Source organism: Sphaeramia orbicularis, chromosome 3 (assembly GCF_902148855.1).
Source record: "Sphaeramia orbicularis chromosome 3, fSphaOr1.1, whole genome shotgun sequence".
NCBI classification, from domain to species: Eukaryota; Metazoa; Chordata; class Actinopteri; order Kurtiformes; family Apogonidae; genus Sphaeramia; species Sphaeramia orbicularis.
The window spans coordinates 57,943,558-57,970,444 of NC_043959.1; the positions used below are offsets into that span (position 1 = coordinate 57,943,558).

At 36.3% G+C, this 26,887-nt stretch overlaps 1 protein-coding gene across 1 annotated transcript; it reads right to left on the reverse strand.

The window, feature by feature from the left end:
- Positions 1 to 26,887, reverse strand: rbms1a (RNA binding motif, single stranded interacting protein 1a). Its single transcript, XM_030129439.1, has 14 exons — positions 26,353 to 26,887; positions 22,248 to 22,390; positions 21,008 to 21,066; positions 20,070 to 20,161; positions 18,808 to 18,965; positions 17,300 to 17,379; positions 17,084 to 17,184; positions 16,840 to 16,889; positions 16,643 to 16,733; positions 11,209 to 11,259; positions 10,300 to 10,401; positions 6,624 to 6,692; positions 6,328 to 6,402; positions 1 to 2,066 (listed from the first exon to the last, which is right to left on the reverse strand). The coding sequence occupies exons 1-13, from the start codon at positions 26,401 to 26,403 to the stop codon at positions 6,334 to 6,336; spliced, it is 1,116 nt and encodes a 371-aa protein (XP_029985299.1). The 5' UTR covers positions 26,404 to 26,887; the 3' UTR covers positions 1 to 2,066; positions 6,328 to 6,333.

The window sequence follows — 26,887 nt, forward strand, 5'->3', positions numbered from 1 at the left end:
TGAGAAAGAGAAGAGCCTTTTATTCAGCACTGTTTTTATTTCAATGTTTTCAAAGGATAGAGCGAGGAGAGGATTGTTTGAGAATCAGTTGAACATGACAGGGGAAGTAATGAGGAGAACATGTACGTAAGATTTTTTTTTTTTTTCTTTTTTTCATTTAGCAATACATGCTTAAAAGGGGAAAACAGTGCTTTACAGGTCTGGCTTGTACTGTCTGTGTCCTATTGTGGGCATTTAAAGCCACAGTACAACTGATTGGGTAAAGCACCACAACCTTTTAGCGTTGACCGTGTTTTGACAAGGTCTAATATTAGAGTTTTTACAAAAGAAATGGTCAGATTTAAGAACAAACAAAAAAATAAAAGTCTCTTATTTTCCATTTTTGGCCCTGAATATAAATTCATTTACAAGTCGCGTGTTTAATCACAAGCTTTATTTGTCAGGCATCACTTCTCATGTGACTTGACCAATTATGTGTATTAAATGAACTACTGTTGCTCTTTAAGTACTTCTTACATATTGTTTCAGTTACTGTTCCATTTTTCCAAACAGTACATTTGTTTGGCATTTATCAGGTGGCTGTAAAACCAAGTGACTAAAATTTAGGTTTATTTCAATTTTAGTCTTTTTTTTTTTTTTTTTTTTTTTTTTTTTGGAGAGTTTCCCAGAAGCAGAAGTGTATCTGTAGAGAGACTTTGAGTCTTTTTTTTTTTTTTTGAAAGATGAAACAGATAAGGGACAGTGGTGTGTCATCTAAAATCTGGCTAAAATGGCAAAGGCAGAAAAAAAAAGCATCAAATGAACGCGTGTAAGTTTGCGCTCGTTTGGGTTAAGCACATTGTAAACCAACTAAATTAAGAAAAAGCAAGAAGATGTTTCACTATTAGTTTCTAAAAATAAAGCATCACAACTAAAGAACTTTGAAGAGAGGGAAAAAAAAACCACCCAAAAGGAAGAGAGGACGAATAAAGATGAGGCAAAGCACGACGTCTGCTTGAAAATCAGGAAGAGAAATGCTGCATGTGGGAAACATATGAAAGAAGTCCTATATAGCCAGCTCCTGAGCGTGGCTACTGTTCTGCGCTGTCTATGGTGAAAGGGCTTTACCTGCAAACCCCACAGCACCAGCAGACCCAGAATCATGAGGTAGATCATTGGTCAAACTGACCACAAGAGAAAAAAAATCCTCCTTAAAGATGCCCGTTCGGTGTAAAACTTGTAATTTCATAAAAGTACAGCTCTTGTTTCATGTCTTGTCTTGAAGTTTAAAAAAAGAGGACAGAGGAAAATAAGGAATTAGCTTGCTCTGAGTTTATCGCCGTTCTTTTTTTCTGTATTGCCCTGGGACTCTCGTTTTTCTTTATTGCTACCAGGAGACTAGATAGCGAAACACCCACTGGGAATCTCCATGATTTCACACGCACACATTATTGGATCAGTCAGATAGACACGTCACCTGATCAAGTTCAATGAAAAATATTGGAGAATGTGATGTAAGGAAGGCACCTTTTCCAATAATAAATTTTGTAATGAAAGCCACCTGTAACAGTTGTCATGTGCAGTTGAACCATTACTTTAAGGTGTTTCATGACAACTCGAAAAACAAAATGAAGCTTTTCTGACACTTTCAACTTCAGTGCAAATAAGATTTTGCAAGATTTTTCAAATATCACAAGGAAAATAACTATAAAACCATAGAAACAATAGGGGGGAAAATATCTCATTTTCATGCATTTTTATATCACATAATTGTTGGGGCGATGGCAGAATGTCCTCTGGCATTTTTTTTGAGAATCCTTGAAAAAAGAGAAAAAGTTGAGCGTGATGTTTTTTTTTTTTTTTTTATCAAAATAAATCTTGTTTTTTCTTTTCTTTTCTTTTTTTTCCCGGATGATTTGCCAACTGCTCTAGTCCATTTACACTGTCCTCATTTTCCACCTCAAAAGTTGGGGCTGTGCAAAAAGTTCAAGTTGTCTGGTCCAATCGGAGAAGGCCGTGACTGTTATCACTGTGGCGTCATCAGCAACTTCCCACCTGCCCTCTGGCTCATGAAGACGTAAGAAAGCCTGAAAAATGAAAACACACCAAATAGATACATATATATAAGCTAATAACTAACATCAACAACATTATACACACAGCAGTTCTATTACACTGGTCTACAATTTTTTAGAAATGATTTGCTTCAGACATTAAATGTGCAAAATGACACGTATTTTAATAAGATTAATTGGAAAATAAATGACAAAAGTGCCGGTTTGCTGATGTTTTCAAGGTATATGATAAAGTGTTATTACACACATATATTGGTTTATGTACATTTATATAATACTTTTATAAATCTTCCACTAAATAGAACCTGTAAAGTGAATGTATCCTAATGTGCAGACAGTGTTTTGAAGTAGATCTTGTAGCTCTGACACAAATATTCCTTTTGAGTCAAACCCATTCTCTTGTTAATTCTTGAATTTCACATTTTGACCCAAGGCTGTATTCTTAGAAACTTCAGCCAACCAGCATTTTTGACTTGATTTTTCTTTATCAGTGACTCTGATGTGGTAAAATTTCATTACTTTTATTCTGGAAGCATTTTCCATGCAGACCAGTGGTACTGTCCCCTTAGGTCCAGTGTGATGTGAAATAACCACTATCTCACTTAAGGTGGAGGATTAAAGGTTCAGTGTGTGATATTTAGTGATATCTAGTGGTGAAACTGCAGACTGTAACTACAAAATACCCAGTTCACCACACTTAAGGTGGCCACAAGGTAAAAGTGAAAGTTCTTCACTAAGGTCAGGAGCCGTGTTTTCATCTCATAAAAGAAAATATAAAATTGTAGTGTTTGCATAGACTGGGCTGGAGGGAATAAACTGGGAAGGTCATGGTGTAGGATACGTTTCGTGAGGCTCTAGTAAACACAGTAGAAGAAGTAGAGCTCTCTGTAGCTGTTTAACATGAAAGACTCAGCTGATCAGAAGAATAAATGTTTCCTACAACATAATTTTTTGCAAAAATTATGTTATTATTATTTTTTGTTGGTGTTTCCAATGAACTAATGCAAAACTTAATAAAATATGAAAACGCTCCTAATGTTTACTCTGGACTTTAGTCTTTTGTTTAACCCTTGTATGGTGTTTGGGTCTGTGGGACCCGTTTTCATTTTTTTTTTTTTAACCCTTTCATGCATGAATTATGAGAACCTTAATCACGATTTTTTTCCTTAGTGTTTTTATCCCTCTTTAGGCATAAAAATAATAATTCTATTGATTTTTGTTAGCCTATTTTTATGGAGAGACAAAAATGTCCACTCAGCTGGACACCATGCATTTAGTTTTAGAACCAAAGAAACATGTATTTATTGATATACTGTGCCAAAACTTTGAAATAAAAACATTTTTAATGCTGCTAATCTGATGTTTTCTCACATTTTAACATACCTGCATGGAGATAATATGCAAAAAAAAAAAAACTTGTTAATTACAGTCTAATAACAATTAGCAGTTTTTTTACTCTCAAACATCTTACTGCAGATCAGGTTTATCTAGACCAGCAAAGTTACAGTAGTGGTATGAATGTCAGTGTATGGGATGATGCATAAGCGTCCACTGTGTTGGCTGATATGGAACTAAAACAACCAAATCCTTGAATATACAAGAGAACACTTTTGAACAGCTGTCCACTGTAGTGACCAGTGTGCATGAAAGGGTTAAAGAAGAATGATAAGTAATTATTTTTGAATTAATTTTTTTCCTCACATCTTGATAATATTACATTTTATTAAAACAAACAAAAAACAAGTACCACTTTAATTTTAAGAGCAAATATTAAACATATATGCCTTTTATGTTGCTTCTAATGAGGATGAAGTAAACATCTGTTGAGTATTTTAACATAAAATTGTTTGATTACATTGAATTAAAAACCAACAAATCCAGCAGGTTCAAAGCACTGGCTGACTAAAAAAAATATGAACACCACACAAGGGTTAAATAAAAGCATAATGGACCATAATACACCTAAATGCTTGCTATAAAATGGAAGAAAAGTCCATCTTGAGGTACTGAAGCAACCACCCACTCCTAATGTAGATATAAATAGCTCACTCTAAGATAACAAAATACAATACTTCTTGCTAATGTGCGATTATACGCCCCTATAAACATAATTATGACAGTTATTTTACATTTCTGCATTAGATCTTTCTAAACCTTGCACACTGGGCCTTTAAGATAAGACTGAATATTTACAGTTTTGACATAAAGATTAAAACAGTCAATCCTGTATTTAGTTAAAAAAGCACGAACATCTGAAAATACACTATGGACATTAGTGGAAGGTAAACATTAATGAACAATAGTGTCTGTAGGCGTTAATTTAGTTTTAACCTCAAATACATACATATAATAAAATCATGCTATATGAAATTAATTGACTTTAGGAATATCTGCTTGTTGATCCTTATAAATGTAGATGAGTTTATATTTAATTAAGAACTAAAAACTGCATACATTTATATTTCAGATTTACGTACTTATCTATGTGAACTGCTTTTAGAAAGAATTACAAATGTTATATTAGAGAAGGCTGATATTAAAAAAGTCAGACTTGAATCCACCCTCAAGCTTAAAATATTCTCAACATGTCAAATCATGTCATGTAATTATGACACACAGCTGCTGTACATTCAGCGAACGTATTCAAGATTCAAGAATGTCCATTGTCATGTGCATATAACGACATTTTTCTTAGAGGTAGTTCTCGGCTAGATACAACAAAAAGAGAAAATATTAGGCCTGTAACGGTACACAAAATTTTCGGTTCGGTACGTCTTCGGTTCTCAAAGCCACGGTTCAGTTTTTTTTTTGGTTCGGTAAGAGAAGAAAGATGTCTATTAATGCATTTATGAATTTTTTTAACATTTTCCCCCCAATTTTTGGAGACAATAGAATATAGAAAAACAGGAATAATATAATTCTGCTGCTACAAATCAAATAGAAAATAAAATAAATTATTAATATTACTAAATGTATTTTAAACATTAGTATTGCACTTTTCCTTGAAAGGTAGTTTCGAACAAACAAGAAAAATCTAATCACAGTTCTGTCAGTTCACATTCTGCATAAAAATAACAAAAAAATTCCACATGAAGTGCAACATTAACAAGAGGGTAAACTGGTATTCTGTTGAAACAAACTGAAGAGAAACACTGACAACACAATGAACCAGATTATTTATTTTAGGACAGAGAACAAACTGTTTAGGACACTGTGTGTATTTGTGTGTGCCTGTGTGCATGGGGGATTTTTTATTATTTTTTTTGTTGGAACCTGGGGGTAGGGGGGGCACGCAGTTACATACCTGGGGGTGCGGTCCATAACTAACGTAACGAACGCTGTCGTGAAACGAAAGTGAAACTTTACATACTTTCAATGTTCTATTTATTCCTCTATTATACAGCGTGCGTGACAGACAGACAGACAGACAGAGCTAGTGTCAGTGTTTTAGAACTACCGTAGTTCCTAGGGGCCAAACAACGTTGTCTTATTACCGTCTCTTTCCTCGTTGTTGTCTTTCACCTAAACCTGAACTGATCCAAACTGGACTGGACTGATGGTGGAGGGTCTGCAGTCTCTTCCTTCCAGGTTCACATCATATTTGTTGTTTTTTTTAACCTTATATCAGCTGCTATTTCATATTTCGGGTCAATGTGTGCGTCCTTCAATATGTCCATGTGAAACTTGCACGGATTTAAAGTTCCGCATCGAACGGTGTCTTTCATTCCTTTTTCTTTTTCTCATCATGCTGTGCCGTTTCGGTACAGCTGTGTACCGAACTGAACAGGTGCGTACCGAAACGGTTCGGTTAGGTACGTGTACCGTTACAGGCCTAGAAAATATAATATAAAAACACTCAAGAATATGTACATCAATATGAGAGACACTAAAGAATTAGTTATTCATTGTCACGTTATATGAAAGAATAATGGTTCCTTTCTTCCATTTTTATATGTATTTGTGTTCTTCAAATAAACTGTCAGGACACTCTAAAAAGTCCTTGAGAGATGATGAAATGAAAGCAGTTGAATTCAAATTAATGTACATTTACGTCTCCAAATGTGACAGATTACTGTAAAAATCCTTTTATATAAAATGACTTGTTAACATTTTTACCTCTTACTGGTAAAATGCCGACATTTATAAGATTCTTACTTCAAAGATACTTTCAGCCCATAGTTGTACTAATAAATAATATATGAAGGATGGGATATTAGAGGGTGGAACAGCAGCTGCTGAATGAATCAACGTGCTCCCATTTCCTGAAGCGTACCTCTGATTACTTGCTGAGTTGACTGTAAGGAGATGAGTTGTTGGAAGAATCCACTTGCTGTGGCGTGCCATTTTCCTGAAAAGCAAAAACAGCATCTCCCATTTAGAACTTGATAATGACAACCTTCCTTGTGTTTGCAGTGACATAATTGATAGTTTTGGAGGACAAACACTTCAGTAAGAACTCAAAGCCCCATGAATGGAAGCTGCTGTGGATTTATAAAACAATAATTACTTTAAAATATATCAAACATAGAAGAAAAAACAAGATGAATGGAGGAGAAAATGCAAACTTACAGGTGCTGCCTGCATGGGAGGATACTGAGGCATGTACGCTCCTTGGACACCAGGGTTGGCAGCAATGTACTGAAAAACAGAGAAATGCAACTTTATTCACTTGTTCTTTTTCTGAACTGCTTATTCCTCTGAAGCAGGGGTGTCAAACATACGGCTCGCAGGCCAAAACCAAACCGAAAACTGAAAAAAGATGAATCTGTGCAAAAAATGACACAGACAACATTAAATATCAAGATGTCTGTGTATGTTCTCATTTACCCAGGTCATCATTCTTCTTGGTAGTTCTTCTCGGTTCAACTGGACTGGTTTAGCTCTTTTTTGGAAACGTTTCCAGTCCAGTTGAACTGAGAAGAATTACCAAGAAGAATTAAACATCAAGGGTGTCAGACTCGTTTTTAATTCAAAAGTCCAATGTGATATTAAGTAAAATAACAACATAATAACTTATAAGTAATGACAACTTCAAATTTTCTCTTTAGTTCAGTGTTTCTCAAAATGTGGGGTGGGCCCCCCTGGGGGTGCGCGAAGGCTTGCCAGGGGGGGCATGGGATCATTCCTAGGTGTTTATTTTTTCTTCAGGTTCGAACATGTAGCAGGTGCAACTAATGTTTCATCATTGGAGCACAATGGACTCATTTTAGGGACGTACAACAAACAAATCTACTGCCATGGTGATCTGTCACTAGACTAGACACAGAGTTTAGGTTTGGAGAGTGGACAAGGACTGGACTGGAAAAGAAAATGTGCAATGTTTCTGTTTTTGCACAGTTTGTACAGTTTGCACTTTGATGTTCTGAGATGTGCAACGTAAACAGGCTCATTGCAGCCACTGATATTGTTAAAATGTTCATCTTTGTTACCAAAATGTGTTTGTTGTATAAAAAAAATTATCTTTTTGTCATATTTGTAAGATAATTACACATTTCCTATTTCTAATTGGAAAAATAATGTCTCAGGGAGCAGTCTTGTTGAGTTCATTTGTATTGTTCAATCAAAAATCTACGTTATTTTTAATTTGCACAACAAATTATTCAAGGAAAAGCAAAAAGTATTCTAATGATATTGATGTTTCTTTCAATAAAAGTAATAATTGCACCACAGGTACAATGTTGTTGGGGTTGGGGGGGGCTTGGAGATTTTTCGTGCTCTAAAGGGGGGCCCGACAGAAAAAGATTGAGAACCACTGCTTTAGTTTAATGTGGGGAAAAAAGTAAAATTACATTATGAAAATATTTACATTTTTCACAACAAAATATGAAAAACCTGAAAAAAATGAACCTGAAATTTCTCAAGAAAAATAAGTGCAAATTTACCAATATTCTGCCTGTTACTAAATGTTTTGTGTATTTGTAGATCCACTGTGATCTGAAGGTTGAGTTAATAATAAGATGACATATGATATTGTTGAAATTACACTTATTTTTTTGAAGAAATTTCAGGTTGTACATATTTTCATAATGTATTTTTACTTTTTTTCCACACTAAAACAGTAGTTATTTATAGGTTTTTATGTTTATTATTTTACCGCTCCGGCCCACTTGACATCAAATCAGGTTGTATGTGGCTTCTGAAATTAACCCTTTCATGCACACTGGTCAGTACAGTGGACAGCTATTCTACAGCTGTTCTCTTGTTTATTCATGGGTTTGGTTGTTTTAGTTGCATACACAGTGGGCACTTACGGACCATCTCAAACACTGCAATTCATACCATTACTGTAACTTTGCAGTTCTTGATAAACCTGATCTGCAGTAACATGTTTTAGTGTAAATCAATTGCTAATTTTGATTGATTGATTGAAATCTTTATTTCGAACATGTAGACAGTGAAATCAAAACAAAAATCAACCAACAAAATATAAGCACTGGTACATAAAAGGTTGATAAGTCAAAAAAAAAAAAAAAAAGTAAGATAAATAAAATAAATGAAATGAAATTATACATACTCGAAAAGGAGTAGGAAGAAGTAAAAACTTACATACTCCTCCCCCCAATCTCTCTCTAATTGTTATCAGAGTGTAATTTAAAAGTTTTCTTGATCAAAAAGGTTGTCCTTTTTGAATATTATCTCCATCAAGTGAGTAATAATTAGCATTACTGGCATTAAAGTATGTTAAAATGTTAGAAAACATCAGATTAGCCGCATGAAAAATGTTTTTATTTCATACTTTTCACACAGTATATCACTTTCTGATGGTGGGCTTTAAATACATGTTTCTTTGCTTCAAAAATTAAACGCACAGTGTCCAGCTCAGTGGACATTTTTGTAACTCCATGAAAAATAGGTTCATAAAAAAATTTCAATCCTGTTGTTTTTTTTTCATGTCTAAAGAGGAATAAAAATACTCAGGAAAAAAATCTCAACGAAGGTTCTCCTAATTCATCCATGAAAGGGTTAATAAATTTTATTTTATGTATTCGTTTTGGATGTGTGCGTATACATATTTTTGTTGGAGTATGATGTGGATCAGCGTTGGGACTCATACATAACTATGTTATATTTTATGTACATTCAATTATATAGTTATGATTGTTACAATATAAAAATTCAATAAAAAAAAACTTTAAAGAAAAAAAACAAAGACATGCAACAACTCTCTTATCAGGGCTAAGAAATCAACTTTGCTGAACCACAAGATTAACTGTTGCAAACATTAAGAGACCGTTTGATGATGTCAAGGAACCGATACCATTGGTTCACAATGACTCAGGAGAATGAAGCTTCACCTAAATAGACGCTACGCTTTCATCATTAGTCCTAAGTATTGTTGAAACAGTGGAACATCTCAGAAATATAGAGGTAAAACATACAATAGAAAGTAATTATAATGATTGAATGCTTTTTCTACATGTGAATATACGGGAATAAGATAAGATAATGTAGAAACATTTGTGCTTTATTCGACAATGTAAACAAAAAAATGATAATTACAAGTAATAGGTAAATTATTTATTTTTGAGTCTACATTAAATTACCATTAATTCGGTGGTTAAGTTTTCTATTTCTCTGGTTTATTTTCACCTTTTTTTGTTTCGCTTATTTGTTTGCCTGGATACATTGTTTTTTTGTTGTTTGTTTTTTTCTTTTTCCTATATTGGATGCTGGGTAGCTGAATTTGTTCTGTAGGACAGGCATTAATATAAGCATTTTGCTTCTGCCTGTGCCTTTTCAGTCATAACCTGTTGGTAATGTTTGTAATGTTTGAAGTGCTGTTGTTGACACTGGTTATTATGTGATGACTGAATAAAGAATTTCATCATCATCATCATCATAATTATCACCCGGCTGCACTTTAGAATAACTATAATGACTGGATTATTATTTCCCATCATTATTATTATTATTATTAGTATTATTATTATTATTATTATTTACTTGTGGTCATGGACTGCTTGGCTTGTCTTTGCTTCCATTTCCAGTCAAACCGTTTTCCTTTCATTCCAGTGACTGTGTGTGTTGTTATGTTTTGCTATTGTTATGGTTTTGATTATTCCTGTGCCAACATTCTGGAAAATCCCATGACTAGTTTGTTTAACTTTAGGACATTCGATGCATGTGGAGGTGACTTGTGTTTTCTCAAAAGGGAAAAATTAGAGAAATTCAAGAGAATATGACTGTATGAGGCCAGATACGTGATATATGTACGTGAGGGGGAAGATCCCAGAATTCAACTCACCGCTCCAGTGTTTCCCAGTGACAGCTGGCCCATCTGCTGAGTAATCATGGCTGTTGGGTGCAGTGACATAGACGGATCCACAGAGGGCGACATCACAGCAGACTGCAGTAGAAAACAGAAGATTTGTCCAAAATAAATGTCTCATGATAGATTTCTATAAAAGGAGTTACAGTTTAATTGCTTAAAAAATAAATATGCTGAGATGACAAGAGCGGGTGTGTTCTAAAAGTAAAAACAGAAAGTCAGCCTCAACACACACACAATATGAGTCACACACAACTAAGACAAAAGATTCTCATATTGTGAATGCGAACGTTCACGAAATCTAACATTAAACTTTTACAACTCTAAGCATGTGATCATATTTATCTGAGCTGATAAGTACTTTTAAAAAAAAAATCTTTTATCATAATCTGTTCTTTTACGTATGGTATATTCCTTTAAACGTGATGCCTTTAGGGAAAAAAGTAAAAAGTGGGGGAGGGGGCAGATCAGCAGAGACACTTGTTCCACTGGAAACCATCTGTTGGAAGAGTCAAAGAGTCACAAGACTGTCTCTGCTTCAGGCATTTCCTGCTGGATCTAAAAGGGGGGGGGTGTTTGGGGGGGAGACAATGTCTGAATGTCTTTATAGTTGTTCCATTTCTCTCTCCCAACACCCTCAGACACACACTTACAGCATGTAAATACATAAACTGGGCTCATCTACGTCTCCCTCGTACACATGGGGAAGTTTTTGGTGGTTTAACTGTGTCAGCAGAACAGGCTGATTTAAGTAACACTCTACGGTACAGTGAGATCAGAGCTGTAGCCTAAGCACCGTCACACGCCCATTTCCTGAACAGAGAATAGGATGTGGCGGTTTATAAATGTATTTTTTTTTTAAGTACAGTACTGTTGTTCTCTTACCGGGTGTTGCATGATGTATGGTTGGTGCGCCATCCAAGAATGACTCTGTACCTAACAGAGAGAAAAGAGAGGAGCGAACACGTAAAAAAAGCAGTCATTTACTTAAAAATGCTAAGTTTTATTTGAACAAACTAGCATCAAACTCCAATTTCAGCAATTTAATAAATCCATAAATCCATTGTGAAATTACTTCTTTTTGCTAAAACCATGATCAACAATGACGAGCCAAAAATATCCACAGCCTTGAGCATGTTTGGGCCAACGTGGTCCACCCTGTTGCCATGGCACCGTGGAGCTTTTACACAATGTCAGTGACCTCAGCCGCTGAGATGGTCCTACTCTTCATGTGATTTTCTGTTTTAGAGATCCTTCATGTGCTCTTTTTAACGTCACAGGATTTAAAGTAGCAATCCTTGACTTTCTTGATAACAGGCATGACCTCCTGGGGTGCGGAGCGCTTCACCAGAGCCTCTTTGAAACCACCCTGTCAGCCTTTGATGTCCCACATTCCAGTTTTTGCTGGTGTCATTACAGTAGCTCCATTACTGTAACCATTTTGTCATGATTTCAGTGAAAGATTAGTTTTTTTTTATCTTGCTTTGAACGCCTTAACTGTCATCTTTATAGTTTTCTTTACAGATGATGTACACAAGAGAAGTACTAGATTTTACTTCTTTAAAAGGCACTGTAAAATGTCAGCAATTATGTTTTTTTTTTTTATTGCAAACCATACTGTGAGCCATGATCTAATGAAAACAAGTTTTGGTGTTAGTAGACTGCATGATAATATGCACTGATCCATAGAATTGTAATAATATATTAAAAATAAATGGGAAAGAGAAGGAGGACTGGTGGTATCTGATGAAGACTGGGAGAATATCTGTACAATACAATGGAAAACAACATATTCACACAGCTGGAGGGAATTTGGGTGGAAAAGTAGAATGAGATTTTTTATTACCCTGTTCAAAAAAAACATCAAGGTGTGGGGGCGAATTGTTGGAGGTCATGTGGTTCAACTATAGCCAATCATCACTATGTATTCTGGAGCTGCCCCAAAATATCTTTTTGGCAAGAAATTCATAAGAGTTTAGAAACTATTTTTCATACTAATGTATCATTTGAATTTTTGGCAATGTATTTGGGGGTGGGAATGAATGTTCAAACTGAAGCAGACAAATACCTAATGAGAATATTACTGGTCGGAGGGAAGAGGGCCCTGACCAGGAAATGGTTAAAACCAGATGCTCCAACATAGGACCAAGATGGCGCCCTCCGTGGCAGATGTCTCTGTTTCACTGTCCCGCTTTCTTTTATTTATTGTTATCTTATTGTTCATATTGACACTTTATTGCTGGCTGCACTGAGCACTCTACTGCTGGTTTTAATTGTTTTATTGTTTTAATTTTTATAGTTGATTTTATTAGTGCTATTGTTTCCCCTATTCATATTCATTTTTAGTGTGTTGTGTTTTTTTTAGGGAGATGAACAGAATAAGAATTTCATTGCATAGTATAACTACCTGTTTTTGCTGTGCATATGACAATAAAAACTCTTGAATCTTGAATCATTGGATGATTGGTATAAAATTATATATGATGTTTATTTTACGGAAAGACTAACATTGTCATTAAAAATGGAAATGGAAAAGTTTTTGAGACTGTAGACTAAATGGATTAGATACATTAGACCCAGGAGACCAGATTTGCTGTAACTTAGTGAAATATCATGTGGATTGTATTGTATGTGGATCTTTAAGGATGGATGAGTGGAAATGACAGCCATTGTTCAACTGTTCAGTAGTATATAAACCTGTTTAAAATATGATGGAAAATGTAAAGGAGAGCAGGGGTTGGAAGATCATCGCTGTTGAAACATGTCTTGTGTTTCTTTTCTTTCTAGTGTGTATCACAGAGATCTTGTAAAATGCTGGAGTATGTATGACCTCCCTGATAAAAATACAATTATAAAAAAAGAAAAAGAAAAAAAAAGAATTGTAATAATAAGAGGAATAATATTAAGATAAGATAAGATAAGATTTATGGGGAGTTAACAGCAGCAACATACAACAAGCTAGTGCAGAGAAAAAGACAGGTAGAAAAACCATAAATGACTGAAAAATTAAATATAAAGAGAAAAGAAGGAAATTTGGTATAAATATTCATATAAATATAGAATTAGAATTAAAATATGCTTTACATATGTACAATGAGCACATGCTATTTGTGTCTGAACAGTGGAGCGAAGGAAGGACTGGACTACTACTAAGTACTGGAAAAAAAATCCAAAATAGAAGTGGATGAGTCTGTGGACCCTGTCACAGCTCTGGAGATGAAAACAATTTGGGATGCCAGTCTTTCATTTTTTCCAAGTTGTGAATATTTAGAAAGCAAATACACACACGGCATGTTGATCAGAGCGTCATTTCATGCTGTGTTCCTAAAAGCTGGTTGACACAGACAAAGCTTGTAGCAGCAAATGTACTATCGAGATAGAACGTCTTAAATTTCTGACATTGTCTCTATCTTTAGTCTTTAAACCTCGCAATGTCACAGCACCAATGACCGCAATCAAAGATACTGGTTTCTGTCACATCCATCCTCTTTTTGACGTATAAAACTGCACAGTGTATACCTGTCTTAAGGCAAAGGAAGTATGAAGTGCAGAATTCATTGATCAAATAAGTAGATGCAGGCGTTAAGGGGAACTACGTTAGAATCTAGGTTTTATGAAGCAGTAGAGGATGCATGTGGGTCCGATTAAATGGAAACAACAACAGTCTCTGTCATGTAAGCAGAGTAACTTAAATGCATGTATTATAAATATTTGAGTAAGTATTTATAAGCACTGAAACATTATGTATAACTAAATTTGGGGAGATAAAATTTTTAGGTGAAAAATGTCAAATTACTGCGCCATAACATGTGGACTTGAAATGGACATCTATTGTTTTAGTTTCACGCAAACAATCAAAACATGCAGTTCTCAACAGAAATTGATATCAAGTAGGACAAAACCTTTTAGATATTATGTTCAGCTATGCTTAAAATAAATTTTGGAGTAAAATATTGAAAAATCTCTGTTTTTTTGACATGAGATTGTGGTAACATGTGGACAGGCTGCCATAGTGACACTTGGACGACTCTTTACCATTGTATGCATCACCCAAAATGCATTAACAAAATCAATACTTTCTGAAAGTTTCACTCAAATATCTGAATTATAAGTAACTTGAAAATTAAAAATTGGTATTTTTTGGTAACACGTGGACAGGGCCTTTTAAGCAACTCACAAATGTTTAAAATTATAAATATCAATTATATTCACAAAATAATGAAAATCTAATACTTGAATAGAATAGAATAGAATGTCTTTATTGTCATTGTACAGGTACAACGAAATTAAAAAGTGCAATCGTCCTAGGTGCCATAAAAAAGTATAAATAATGTATATAAAAGAGTATAAAAACTAAAATATAAAAAGAAAACCCTGATAGCATAAATACCTAAAAAGCAGCATAAAAAAAAAGTGTGAAAGAGTGTTACTAGAAGTATAAAAGAGACATAAAACATCATATCCTCTGGACAACATTCAGCATTCCACACAATTAATTAATGTCCAGCAGTATTCAGTGCAATTATGGCCCTGGGATAAAAAACTGTTTTTCAGACGGTTTGTGCTGGCTGGAAACTTAATCTTCTAAATAATCAGCAGAATGAATACATTTTCAAATTCTTTAGATATAATTTTTTCAAATTTGAGTTATGGCTATGGTGTAAAAAGTACAAACAATAAAATGGGTTTTAACTTTTTTTCTACAAGTGGTATTATAAAAAGGATAACAGTTCCATCTTTAGCTACAAAATGAGCCCACTTGATAAATGATGTGTGCAAATTTGCTTTTTTATGTTGATGCTGTTTCGTGTTGTTCACTTTCGCTTGAAACCAACTATAAAATGGACTGTTGTTGACGTACTGTGTTTCCTCTTTGTACCAAACATCCTGATTAGCGCTATGTCCCTCCAGTGCATAGTAAGGAAAAGGTGTTTTAGCATCTATGGGTTGGCTTTAAAAACTCTTTTTTGCATGTAAGGCAATACGTCGATATCTGACTTTGCTGTCGTTCCATCAAAGATAAAGCCGTGTCTTCTGAGCAACTGCATGATGTTAACAGTTGGACCTCATACAAACTCCCCAGAAGTTGGGAAAAGCGTTCAAACAGGCCAAACCTTTAGAGGATTTATCTGAATAACATCTGGCAAAGAATTCTGTGTGTTGAACAACTGCAAAACAAGACCCCGCAGATCCTTCCACATAGGGAAATTATTTTCATGTGACGGATCTTGTCAAAGGTCTGAAGTCTTTTCTGGTGCACATTACAGGATGAATCAAAACTTGTGACTGAGATATGAAGCAACAAAACAAACCGTAAGGATCTAATATTCAGATAAAAAGACAACAAAGCTGCAATACAGACTTTTTTTTTTTCCTCCAAATTCACCACAGACACATTGACATTTCTGGATGATCATAACACTGGTCAACAACAAATTTATTGTTTAAGTTTTTTGAGCTGATTTAGGATAATTTTGGTGTGCTGAATCCAAAAATCACATTAATTTTGCTCAATCAGGTCAACTTTCTGAACTATGCTACATATTGGCTTTTTAACATTTTTGCTTACATTTATGGGCATTTTCACATCATATGATACAAATTCTTTCATATTTCTTGCAAGAAACGAGTTCTGAAGATTTTACTTTTGCCAATTTATGATTAATGTTTTTTTTTAATATTACAGGTGAATGAAATGGCTTCGACTAGAAGATCTTGCAAAAATAAGCCTGACATATTCTGCTACATCTGCGGTGAATACACCATTGTACCTAACAGGAATCCTGTTAGAAAATGATTTTTTTTCTCTTAAAACCTATTTTGGGTGAGAACTATATAAAAAAATCAACTGATAAAGTCACAAAAATGTAATCAATTTTGTGAGAAGATCAAATTTTTCTAAATCAAATTAGCAAAAAAAACTGACCTGATTGAGAAAAACAGATGTCATTTTTGGATTTAGCGGTGCAAAATGGTCCTAATTCAGTTGAAAAAACCTAGACAACTTGCAAAAAACATTTTTTTGTAACCCAGTGTAATCGTCAAACACAAAAAAAGTATAAATTATCGCCCGCTGACTCATAGTGCCGCCAACATTTGAGGAAGCCCTGCTTTATCATTTATTCCTGCATCTATAGCACCTGCACAACCCACACACAAGCAGGAACCCACATATGCATTTGATAGCTTCTAATTCAACATAGCAAGGAGGGGAGGGGGTATGGGGGGGTGGGGGGACAGAGACAGACAGATGATTTAAATCCAACTCTGGCTCTAGGACATTTTTACAGCAACTCATTAAAGACATCCTCTGCAGTACCTGGTAAGCAGAGACCGGAGACATGTACGGAGACATAGCAGGCTGCACAGTCATTATCCTGTTGGACACTGGATACGGAGAGGGGTAATACCTAAACAGAAACAGCATTTTATAACACAAATTAATTCTGAGGTTGGATGAAAAAAAAACCCCCCCCAAAAAAACAGTGATATGATGACTCACTAAAACTTACTTACCCATTCTGTATCGCTGCTGAGGAGGGGTCATAGGTAAGAGTCATTGCACCCTATAAGGAGATTAAAAGATATAAATAGGACACACAATGACATAATTCTGAGTCTTAATGAGTTTATACTATAAGCATTTTAGTATTTGAAGTGTTTTTCTTCAAAACAAACCAAATATTAATTTTCCTTAAATCACCTACGGAGAAAATAACAATACAATACAATATGCTGCCAAAAACAGGTGGATACGTACTAATCTCAGATCTCCTGTTTGTCCATTGGGAACAAATCCACTGTGAGCATGTTTCTTTCTTTGACTGTCTGCAAACTTACACAGCAAAGGCTGCGACGGAGCTGTGGGCAGATCACAGGAGTGGTTACTAAAACAAACACTGGCCATTATATAATGTATATATCCATCACTATCCTCACTGTCTGTATCATAAAGAGAGGTGAAATTCTTCCCTACCCAGAGCTCCAGAGGCTATCTTGATAAATTTGCCGTTGAAGTGGGAAATCACTGCGTTACACTGCTCTGTGGTGTCCATCCTAACAGGGGAAAGGATTAAAAAGAACAGCCGTGACTCATCCTCCGATCACACTGTGAGGATCTTCTGTGCAACTTTAACACAAAGTGTTATTGTTAGACATGACGCAAATTGGAGCAAAGAACTTTCGGTTCTTCATGCTAAAACTAAACCGGGCTGTTGCTCGACATTTTAATGCTAAATACCCTTGAGTTCACATTCTATACAGTAATTACCAACAATCATGGATAATTAAGGTTTTTAAGAAAACAAGCCCTGACTTTGTGTAAAGTGAATAAGAGCTAACAGTCACAATGTGTTCGCTTCATTAGGGTTATTTTTACCATCATGGGAAATGAAGCATTTCTATATTCTAATACTAATTTACAGACTATTGGAAGAGACAACGAAGCGCATAAACATGGTTCTTGGAAAAAGAGATGACTCTGTTTGCTACCACAAATTTACTAAGACCAATACATGCAAGTAAAGAAATGATTGTTCAAATAGTATGACCCTTCTATTTTTTTTTTTTTTTTTTTTTTTTACTAGGGCTGTCAAAATTAATGAGTTAACACGGATTAATCCATCACCATGATTAATCTGATTAAAAATTTTACGCAATTAACCCATCTACAGTGCAGAATGACTCTGAACATCTTTGCCAACGCACTTGGGGCAGTTTGTCCAAGTAGAGTTAGTGTCACGCATGAACAAATGGGCAGTAGATCTGGTAGTGACAGGCAGCAGAACCAACCCAGAAAGATGGAAGACACTAAACAGCACGTTGGCCCTCTGGATGGAAATATGACGACGAAAAACCCAAAGACGGAACAGTCAATCGACATAAAGTATTATACACACTCTGCAGGAAGGAGTTTTCTTTTCACTGAGCCACTTCCAGTTTAAAATACCACATTAATGCGAAGCATACGTTAGTCAAGGATTCTGCTAGCACTTTGGCAACAAATACGTTCAGTGCATATATATTCCCTTCTTTCTTGAGTCTGTTTGCTCATGCAGAATGAAACCCAATTAAAACAGATTAAATATGAATGATATTTAATTGTGATTAATCAAAATTCACCCACAGCAACCCTGTGATTAATCTGATGAAAGATTTTAATCGTTTGACAGCACTAGTTTTTACATACGTTACAGCATGATGGACTCTAGCACAAACGTCCAACTTTGAAACTCAAGGATGCAAAAAAGCGCCTTAATTTCTCTTTCATCTTTAACTCAGGTGAATTATCCTTATGTAACGGGTGCAAAACTAAAATTTTATTTGTCGTATTGTGATTTGACCAGAAACAACACTGTCATTGCAAATCACCTGACATTGAATTGTAACTTTCTGCTGACAGGTGTACGTTAATTGGAGCTACTTTAAATGTGATTAAGGTCAGAGGAAATGAGACCTCCTTTTTGTGATGGCTGTGGGACTGACCTTGCGAAGCCCACGCCTCGGCTGTTGCCGCTGTAGTCTCGAAGGATGCGTGTGGAGACGACCTGGCCAAACGGCTGCAGCATGTTTTCTAACTCCTTCTCATCCACAGACAGAGGCAGGTTGGAAATATAGAGGTTTGTAGGGTCTTGTTCCTGTTGCTGCTCACATAAAGGAAAATGGAAAGTTAGAAATGTACACAAAATGTTATTATGGGGGATAATCTGTGGAGAAGCACCTAACAGATTTGCTAGATCAGCAGGACCACCTGCCTTCCTGAGCAGATGGGTTTAACATGGGTTATCAACATGAAATAGGGATTCTTTATCATTGTTATTAGAAAGATTAATTCTTCTGCATTACTTCATACCTAGATATTAAGCAAATGTTCAAAACTATACCATTATTACACTCTAGGCAACAAAACATTTTTGTCTGCTGTCAAAATTAGACTGTGGTAGTGAGTCAAGTAAACTGTGGTTAAGGATCAATAGAGGATATACGGTTAAACAAACATAAACAAGCTCATATGCACACACACAAACACACACTCACACACTGTACTGCAGCTCAGCACCACTACAGGCTTCCCTGGAAACAGCAGGAGAGCCGCGTAGCCTAGCTACCGCAACACACAATCTGTATTCTGCAGTGTTTGTTCCAAACAGAGCAGCTACATGTATGTCTCCAGAGAACAACCCTCCATCAATGAACTCTCACCCATGTATTTAAGCACAGCAACACAGGCAGGGCTGGGAACAGAAATCTGATGATCCGGACAGTTTCCACTTCCCACTATGAGACAAATACCAGCTGTGGTGGAGGAACACTGCATTATATCTAAAAATATTTTGAACATGTAAAACCAGTCCATCATTGTTAGAATGTGCCACAGAGGATAAAGCACAGCTCAGAATGGTCCGTTTTAATCAGTGAAATGGTCATAACGCTGTTATAACTCACAGTGTAGCCCAGCCGAGGTGATGTACGAGTGTGTGAGGGAGCTGGTGGTCCTGTGTGTAATGTGTCACTCACTGCCTGGCTGACTGGTTATTTGGCAGAGAGAGATGTGACATCTGGTTTCTACAGTGAATGTAAATGGGGTCACGGGAAGAACAGCTTGTCAGCTAAGGTCATGTGACCAGTCTAATGTCATTCTCTAACACACACCAGACACATGCACACATTACAGAATAAACAACCTGAGGAGACAACCCACAAGTAACACACGCCTGCACACACACACACTTGCAAAAAAAACTCACCTTGGCCATCTGCGCCTGGATGCCGCTGGTTTTCAGAGCATGTACTGCCTTTAAAGCAGCCGCTGGGCTGTCGAAGTCCACAAAGCCGTAACCTGCAATTCACCAAACAATATTCACATAAACAGTCACTAAATGAGAAATGAAACCAGCTCCTACACTCTTTAAACACTCATAAACAGTAACAGGCAGTATGTACTAATATTCACTGTTAATGTCATTAAACATTAGTGATATAACCTTTTATCATCTTTCACTTCTGTATGACTAGTACTATGAATAACAGATCATTACTATGCTTTATGGAGCTCCAACAACAGAATAAAATTATTTTCAAAACAATTAAATCGTCAGTATTTTTTCTGTGTTAATACAAAACAAGCAAATACTAACCCACATTTCGTCACATTATTTATGAAATTTAGGATAGGACCCCATTCAATATTTAATGTTTTTCTAACCCTGTCAGACATGGATTTCCACTGATTTCCAAAAGATATGAAAATAACCCTTCAGAGATGCCAAATCTACCAGAGTTACCATTGAGTAATTCAACACACTGTTCTTTTGATTCTGTATCTTTTAATAAGAGCTCTCACTTCAATTTGTACTTTCAGCTCCTAAACCACACAACAACCTGTACTCTGACAAAACTAAAAGCAGAAGAATTCCCTTTTCAAGCTTAGTGTGATGGATTATGTATCAAGTCTCTACAAGTTGTTCATGAAAAGGAATGAGAAGCAGTGAAAAACAGAATGCAACACTGTGGTTTGCCATGAAAAATCATAACACTGTGCAGAATAGAGTAGCCATAATTAAGTATGTAAATTCTGTGAATGTCAGCTGAAACAGAAGGATATTATCTCTCTTGGTAAACCCACTTTTTAACTATTTCATGCAGTGATTTCCATGATGTCTAATGGGTGAAGAACCTTACTGACCTTTACATTTGTTGGTTGTCTTGTCCAGGATCGCCTTTGCTGACTGAATCTTGCCATACCTGGCAACAAATCAACAAGTAGATAAGAAATCCCTTTGGAAACATTGAAACAAACATCCTCAGTACCTATTTTTGGCTCGGATATAGAGTAAACCTCATGTATAAATGTCAGTTAGTCTTGCAGGTCTCAGCCATATGTGAAGTACAAAGAAAAATGACAAAGACACAAATAGAAGAAAAAGGAGAAGGTATTCATCAAGGCTCAGTGTGTACATCATCATTCTTCATTCATGTTACCAGACACTCTTAGTCCTATTGTAATGTTTCAGGCAGCGGTTTAGCAAATAGACTTTTTACTCAAGTTGAACTGTGGCAGCTGTGAGCTGCTATCTGAGCATGCACACCATACAGACTGAATGCATAGCTTACATCACCATTCAGACCTTGTTGCTATGAAAAGCACTTTCATTTCTGCTTTGTGCTGGCAAACACTATTGGGAACATGAACAAAACACAAGCAAACAGGACACAAACAGCTGCTGCTGCTGCTGCTCCTGGTTACATGGGTGAATGCCTCTCTCCATATGCTTGTGATTCAGAGGGAAAGAGAGGAGACAAAACTCCACTAATTATGGCATCTACCACACTAACCACCCTGACTTTAGCTCATAGTATCAAGTATCGAACATGTTCTCCAGGCTCTTTTGCATGAGTCTGTTTTTTTTTCATTTTACAAAACAATCATTTTTACAGTCCACTTCAAATACCACAGTCGAGCGATAACTTTCCATGTGTGTGTCTGTTTATAGAGGTATGGTGGTTGGAGCATTTTATGTGTCAGTGTACACTATGGTTAAACCATTGTGTGTTTTTGAAGCCTTACATTTCTCTAAAGCTGCAGACAGACCATACTTTCTAGCACATTTTAATTAAAATTCTCATCTATGTTGAACTTTAAGCAAAATAATTCCATGCATTTAATTTATTTTTGTCTTGTAATATGAGAAAAGCCTTTATGACAGACTGATCTGACTTTGATCATATCTTTAAATGAACAATTAATCCTAAAAAAAAAAAAAAATCATCCCTCAATGTTTAAATTCCTCTAAATGTCTCACTTTATTTTCATTTGTGATTTTCCAAATTAAGATAGACCTTCAAAGGTGTGAGGAGCTCTAGATTTCCAGTTTACTATGGTATACACACCTACGTGACTGTTCCTACTGTGTGTGTGTACTCACTGGTGACAGAGCTTGACCAGGTCCAGGTCTGTAGTGGCAGGAGGCAGGCCGCGGATGTACAGGTTGGTTTTGCTGAGCTGCTCCAGGCCTGTGCTGCTACTGTTGCTGCTGCTGCTGGGACTGGACGGAGTCATGGGGTAAGACTGCAAACAGGAAACCCACTGTTAGGGAATGTACCAGGGCTAGATAACCCAATTCAAACCCAGGTCAACAGTGATCACAAGAATATCTTATGGATGTGAACCACACAAATGCAGAGGGCACAATTTAATTTCAACATTTCTTGCATGAGCCACTTTAAAAATTCAGAATGATGCCATCATCTCTTCATTTTCATTTGAGCATTCCTCCTATGATGACGATCCACACAGAACTTAACAGAACTGAGGTTTTTCTACTTTGTGACACATCTGAGTCAAAATTCAAGTGGCAGTGGCAGTCAGGTTTAGCCTTTGTGGGGAAAAAATACAGATCTTGTCTGCCAATCCAACTGAATATCACAAAAATATACTTGCTGTTGCAGCATCGGGGCCTTTTTTGTGATCAAATCTGCATTCCCTCCCAACATCCTGCTGTTGTGTTCATCAGTTTTCTACATATTTGTGAGCCAAACCATACAGCACTGCCCTGCAATGCATTTCCTTCCCCTTACTCATTCATTAAAATAGCTCCCAGCCACCCAAACCCTCTCCAGATCAGATCAAAGACAAAGCATGGCAGAATGACACCATCTGTCCATAACCAAAGGCCAATTCATTCCAAGTGCCACAGATAAAAATCACAGTCATGCCAACTAGAATATCTCTACACCATCATGTGATGGTTAAATGTTTCACAGGAGCAGCTAGTTTTCCCTCACATATGGGGAATTGATCGCTCTGGCAGGAACATCTGTTAGGCTTGTTATGTCTTCAAGTAGAGGCCTTACATTTTTGTTGGTGTGCAATTACCACGCTAACTTTTTGGAAACCATCAAGGGTTCAAGTCAGGCCTCAGAGACGGCCCACCCACTCCATTAGAGGGCAGATACTACAGTACATCATCACCTCTTTGGCAGACTCAATCTTACACCTACACTGATAACTCACTGACTGCCTCTGCAGAATCCCACTGGGGAGGATTTCAGACTCAAGTCTTCATTTATTTATTTATTTATTAGGATCCCCATTAGCTGATGCAGTACATCAACTACTCTTCCTGGGGTCCTCCCATTCCAAACAGACATACAGTATCCATTTCCAAACATAAAAACAATGTGAAAATGTTTGGGAAGGAATGCTTCTCGGACCAAAAAAGAGTTTGTTCGAGGTGCTCTTTGGAAAAAGGGATTCAAAAAGTATTTATCACACTGGAAGAAAAATTATTATTATTATCATGGCATGGTCATATCTAGACCTAAAAAGGTCTAGATATGACCATGCCGTGGTAATAAAGGCATTTTAATGTTGGAAGAGAGTGCCTTGGGTTTTTCTTCCAGTGTGATGGATAAAAACAATGTGATTCACCCTTATATTTCCTTCTTAAGAACATTCAACAGTCAAACAAAACAACATTAACAATAATAACAATACAACAAGATCAAATTAAAAACAACACAAACAAATAAACAGACAAACAAAAACTAAGCAATTACATTAAATAAATAAACCTAATTCTAATTGTGTGTGCGCGTGTGTGTGTGTGTACATGCATTTGCTAATATCATATGTTTATGTCTACATGTCTTCTGAATTGTTTACAGATGCTGGGTTATTTGACGTTGCTTCAGTTGTCTTTTAAATCTGGCTTTTGTTTGTTCTTTAGTGATCTGCTCTGGAAGAGAGTTCCATTCCACCATGGCTCCATATAGAACTGTTCTTTGCATTGATTGTGTTCTTGCTATAGGAACTGTATAGCAGATGAAGATGATCAAATGAAGATGACATTGATGACACCTTCAGCAGTAACATCTCACCTTCTCCTTCCACCTCCATGTTAAAGAGGTCTCAGAAGGTGTGAGTCAAGGTGTTCAGCCTCTGGATTAGTGATGTGACGTTCACAAATGAATCGAATCTTTTGAACGGCTCTTTGAAATGAATGATGGGAACCAAGTCTTTGTAAAGAGCTGTTCATTTTTTAATTTTTTAATTTTTTTTTTTTTAAGGAGGGAGTGTCTGATTGCCTGTAAATTTAGCGTCACTGGGTAGGCGTTGGCTTTATATACAGAGTAGAAGTGAGAGAACTCCTGATGTGGTATCGTTTTGATATTTACATTAGAGATATCAGGTATTCTGCAATGTTACTTGAAGTATTTTATTTGCACTACAGTTTTTTTTAGGTGTTTAGTACTGTAATTGCAGTGATCAATCACTGTTGTGTTTTGTGCATTTTTTTCTGTATGTTCACACACATTTATTGTTCTTGTATTGAGAAGAATAAAATGTTATTTCATTAGAAACTGTTTTATTTTCTTCTTCATTTTTAGACTACAGACTAGTCCACATAATGTACTGTGATGTTTTTTTTGTCAAATTCCAGCATTTGCCTAATGTCACCTCTCATGTCGTATTTACCCACACATTTGAACTAACTATTCTTTTTTTAAGATAATATTTACAGCCGCGCCATTTAAACACCTTTAAAATGTAATGTCAATCATCACATGTAGCCTATTTAGTCATTAACCCTTTCATGCATAAGTCACTCCAGTGGACAGTTCTTCTCCAGCTGTTCTCTTGTATATTCATGGGTTTTGTTGTTTTAGTTCCATATCAGCCAACACAGTGGACACTTATGCACCATCTCATACACTGACATTCACACCATTACTGTAACTTTGCTGTTCTTGATAAACCTGATCTGCACTAACATATTTTAGTGTAAATCAATTGTTATTTGTTAGACAAGAAGGTTTTTTTTTGCATATTATCTCCATGAAGTGAGTAATTAATAGCATTAGAATATGTTAAAATGTGAGAAGACATCAGATTAGCAGCATTAAAAATGTTTTTATTTCATTGTTTTCATATCACTTTCTGATATTGGGTTTCACACACGTTTCTTTGTTTCGAAAATTAAATGCATGGATATTTTTGAAACTCCATAGAAAAAAAGAACGTGATCACGTTTCTTTTCATGCCTAAGGAGGAATAAAAACACTGAAGAAAATAATCTTGACTAAGGTTCTCACAATTCATGCATGAAAGGGTTAAAGATAAAATAAGATAAGATAAAGATATTCCTTTATTGATCCCACAATGGGGAAATTCACAGTGTTGTCAGCAGCAAACATACACATACATGTAAAACAAACAGTCATATAAATTTGAATAAAAAAGTGTTTAAAAGGTGTTTGAAGGAGAGTGCAAATACGGTTTGATAATGTAGTGCAAATGGTTATATATATATATATATATATATATATATATATATATATATATCAATAAGGATTTGAATATATACAGATTTGGACAGGTGCGGTTTTAGATATTGGTGTTTCATTGGTGTTTCAAAATAATGCAAAAAAACATAAAAGAGCCAATCTTTTGAACGACTCTTTTCAGTGAACAGCTCCCTTCAAAGAACCAAAAGTCCCATCACTACTCTGGATTACCTGTGTGTTCACCTGAGAGGTCAAAATGAAGGATGCAGCACACTGGCTTACATTACCCCAGTGAGATGTGTGGATTCACCCGGAATACATTAACCTACAATAGCCGTCATGCATATTGACTAGAGAGTGACAGGGCAAACAAGGTTATATGGACATTTCCCAGTTCCACAGTGGATCCGGTCAGCAGCAGCTGCTTTCATTCTCCAGTCAAACCCATCAGCATCCTGTTTGACACGTCTGGCTGCAGCACTGGCTCTACCTTTAATATCATCTAATCCATTTGGCATTAGAGGCTTTGGAAGGCTATGCAAATATTCCATAGGAAAACCAGGAAGGGCTTCCCAATGTCATCTGGGGCTATTATTCCGCCTACAATAGATTTAGTAGAGGCTGCCTCAAGCGTGAGCAGAAAGTAGTCAGAAACAAAACAATGTGTGTGTGCGTGTGTGTGTATGTGTGTGTGTATATGTGTGTGTTTCTTTTTTTTTTTTTTTTTTTTTTTTTTTGGCCTACCTGCTTGCGATTGGCTGTCTTCAGCGGGTTGCCTGTATTTGCAAAGATCATCCTGTCCTGGAGGTTACAGATCTCAGTATGGTTTTAATTTCCTAATTCGATCCAAGGACGCGCAACGCGGATGAGCGCAGACGGAATCAAACCGGACGAGTCTAAAAAAAAATAAAATAAAAAAACACTAGATTTAAAGCATCCGCATAGTGATCGAGCTGGTTAACACTAGTAAAGCTTGTAAAGCCGTCGGTCCTGCATAGGTCCTGACACATCTATACAGTCAGATCCACAGCAGGAGATGGACCAGCCCTCCGGTCCGGTTCATTGATCTACGACGTCCTGCTGCAGACCGCTCACAGTCCCACCTACTACAGACCGAACCATCTCCGCCTCTGCAGGGTGTTCCACAGCAAATGCACTGCGTGGACGCCGAGGAGAAACTCACACTGCCGGGTTGTTTTTGGTCACAAAGCCGAGCCGTGAGTCCTGGTGTGTGTGGATCAGGGTAGGGTTGTGCGTAAAGTGCGTTTGGTCGGATTTG

Bases quoted from the DNA above. Each gene is read 5' to 3' on its own strand.
- rbms1a (XM_030129439.1), bottom strand. From the start codon at position 26,403: ATGATCTTTGCAAATACAGGCAACCCGCTGAAGACAGCCAATCGCAAG. The intron at 18,966-20,069 runs GTGAGTTTTTTT...TTATGTGAGCAG, and splicing joins TCCAGGCGCAGATGGCCAAG to CAACAGGAACAAGACCCTAC. The intron at 16,890-17,083 runs GTACGTATCCAC...ATCTCCTTATAG, and splicing joins AAACAGGAGATCTGAGATTA to GGTGCAATGACTCTTACCTA.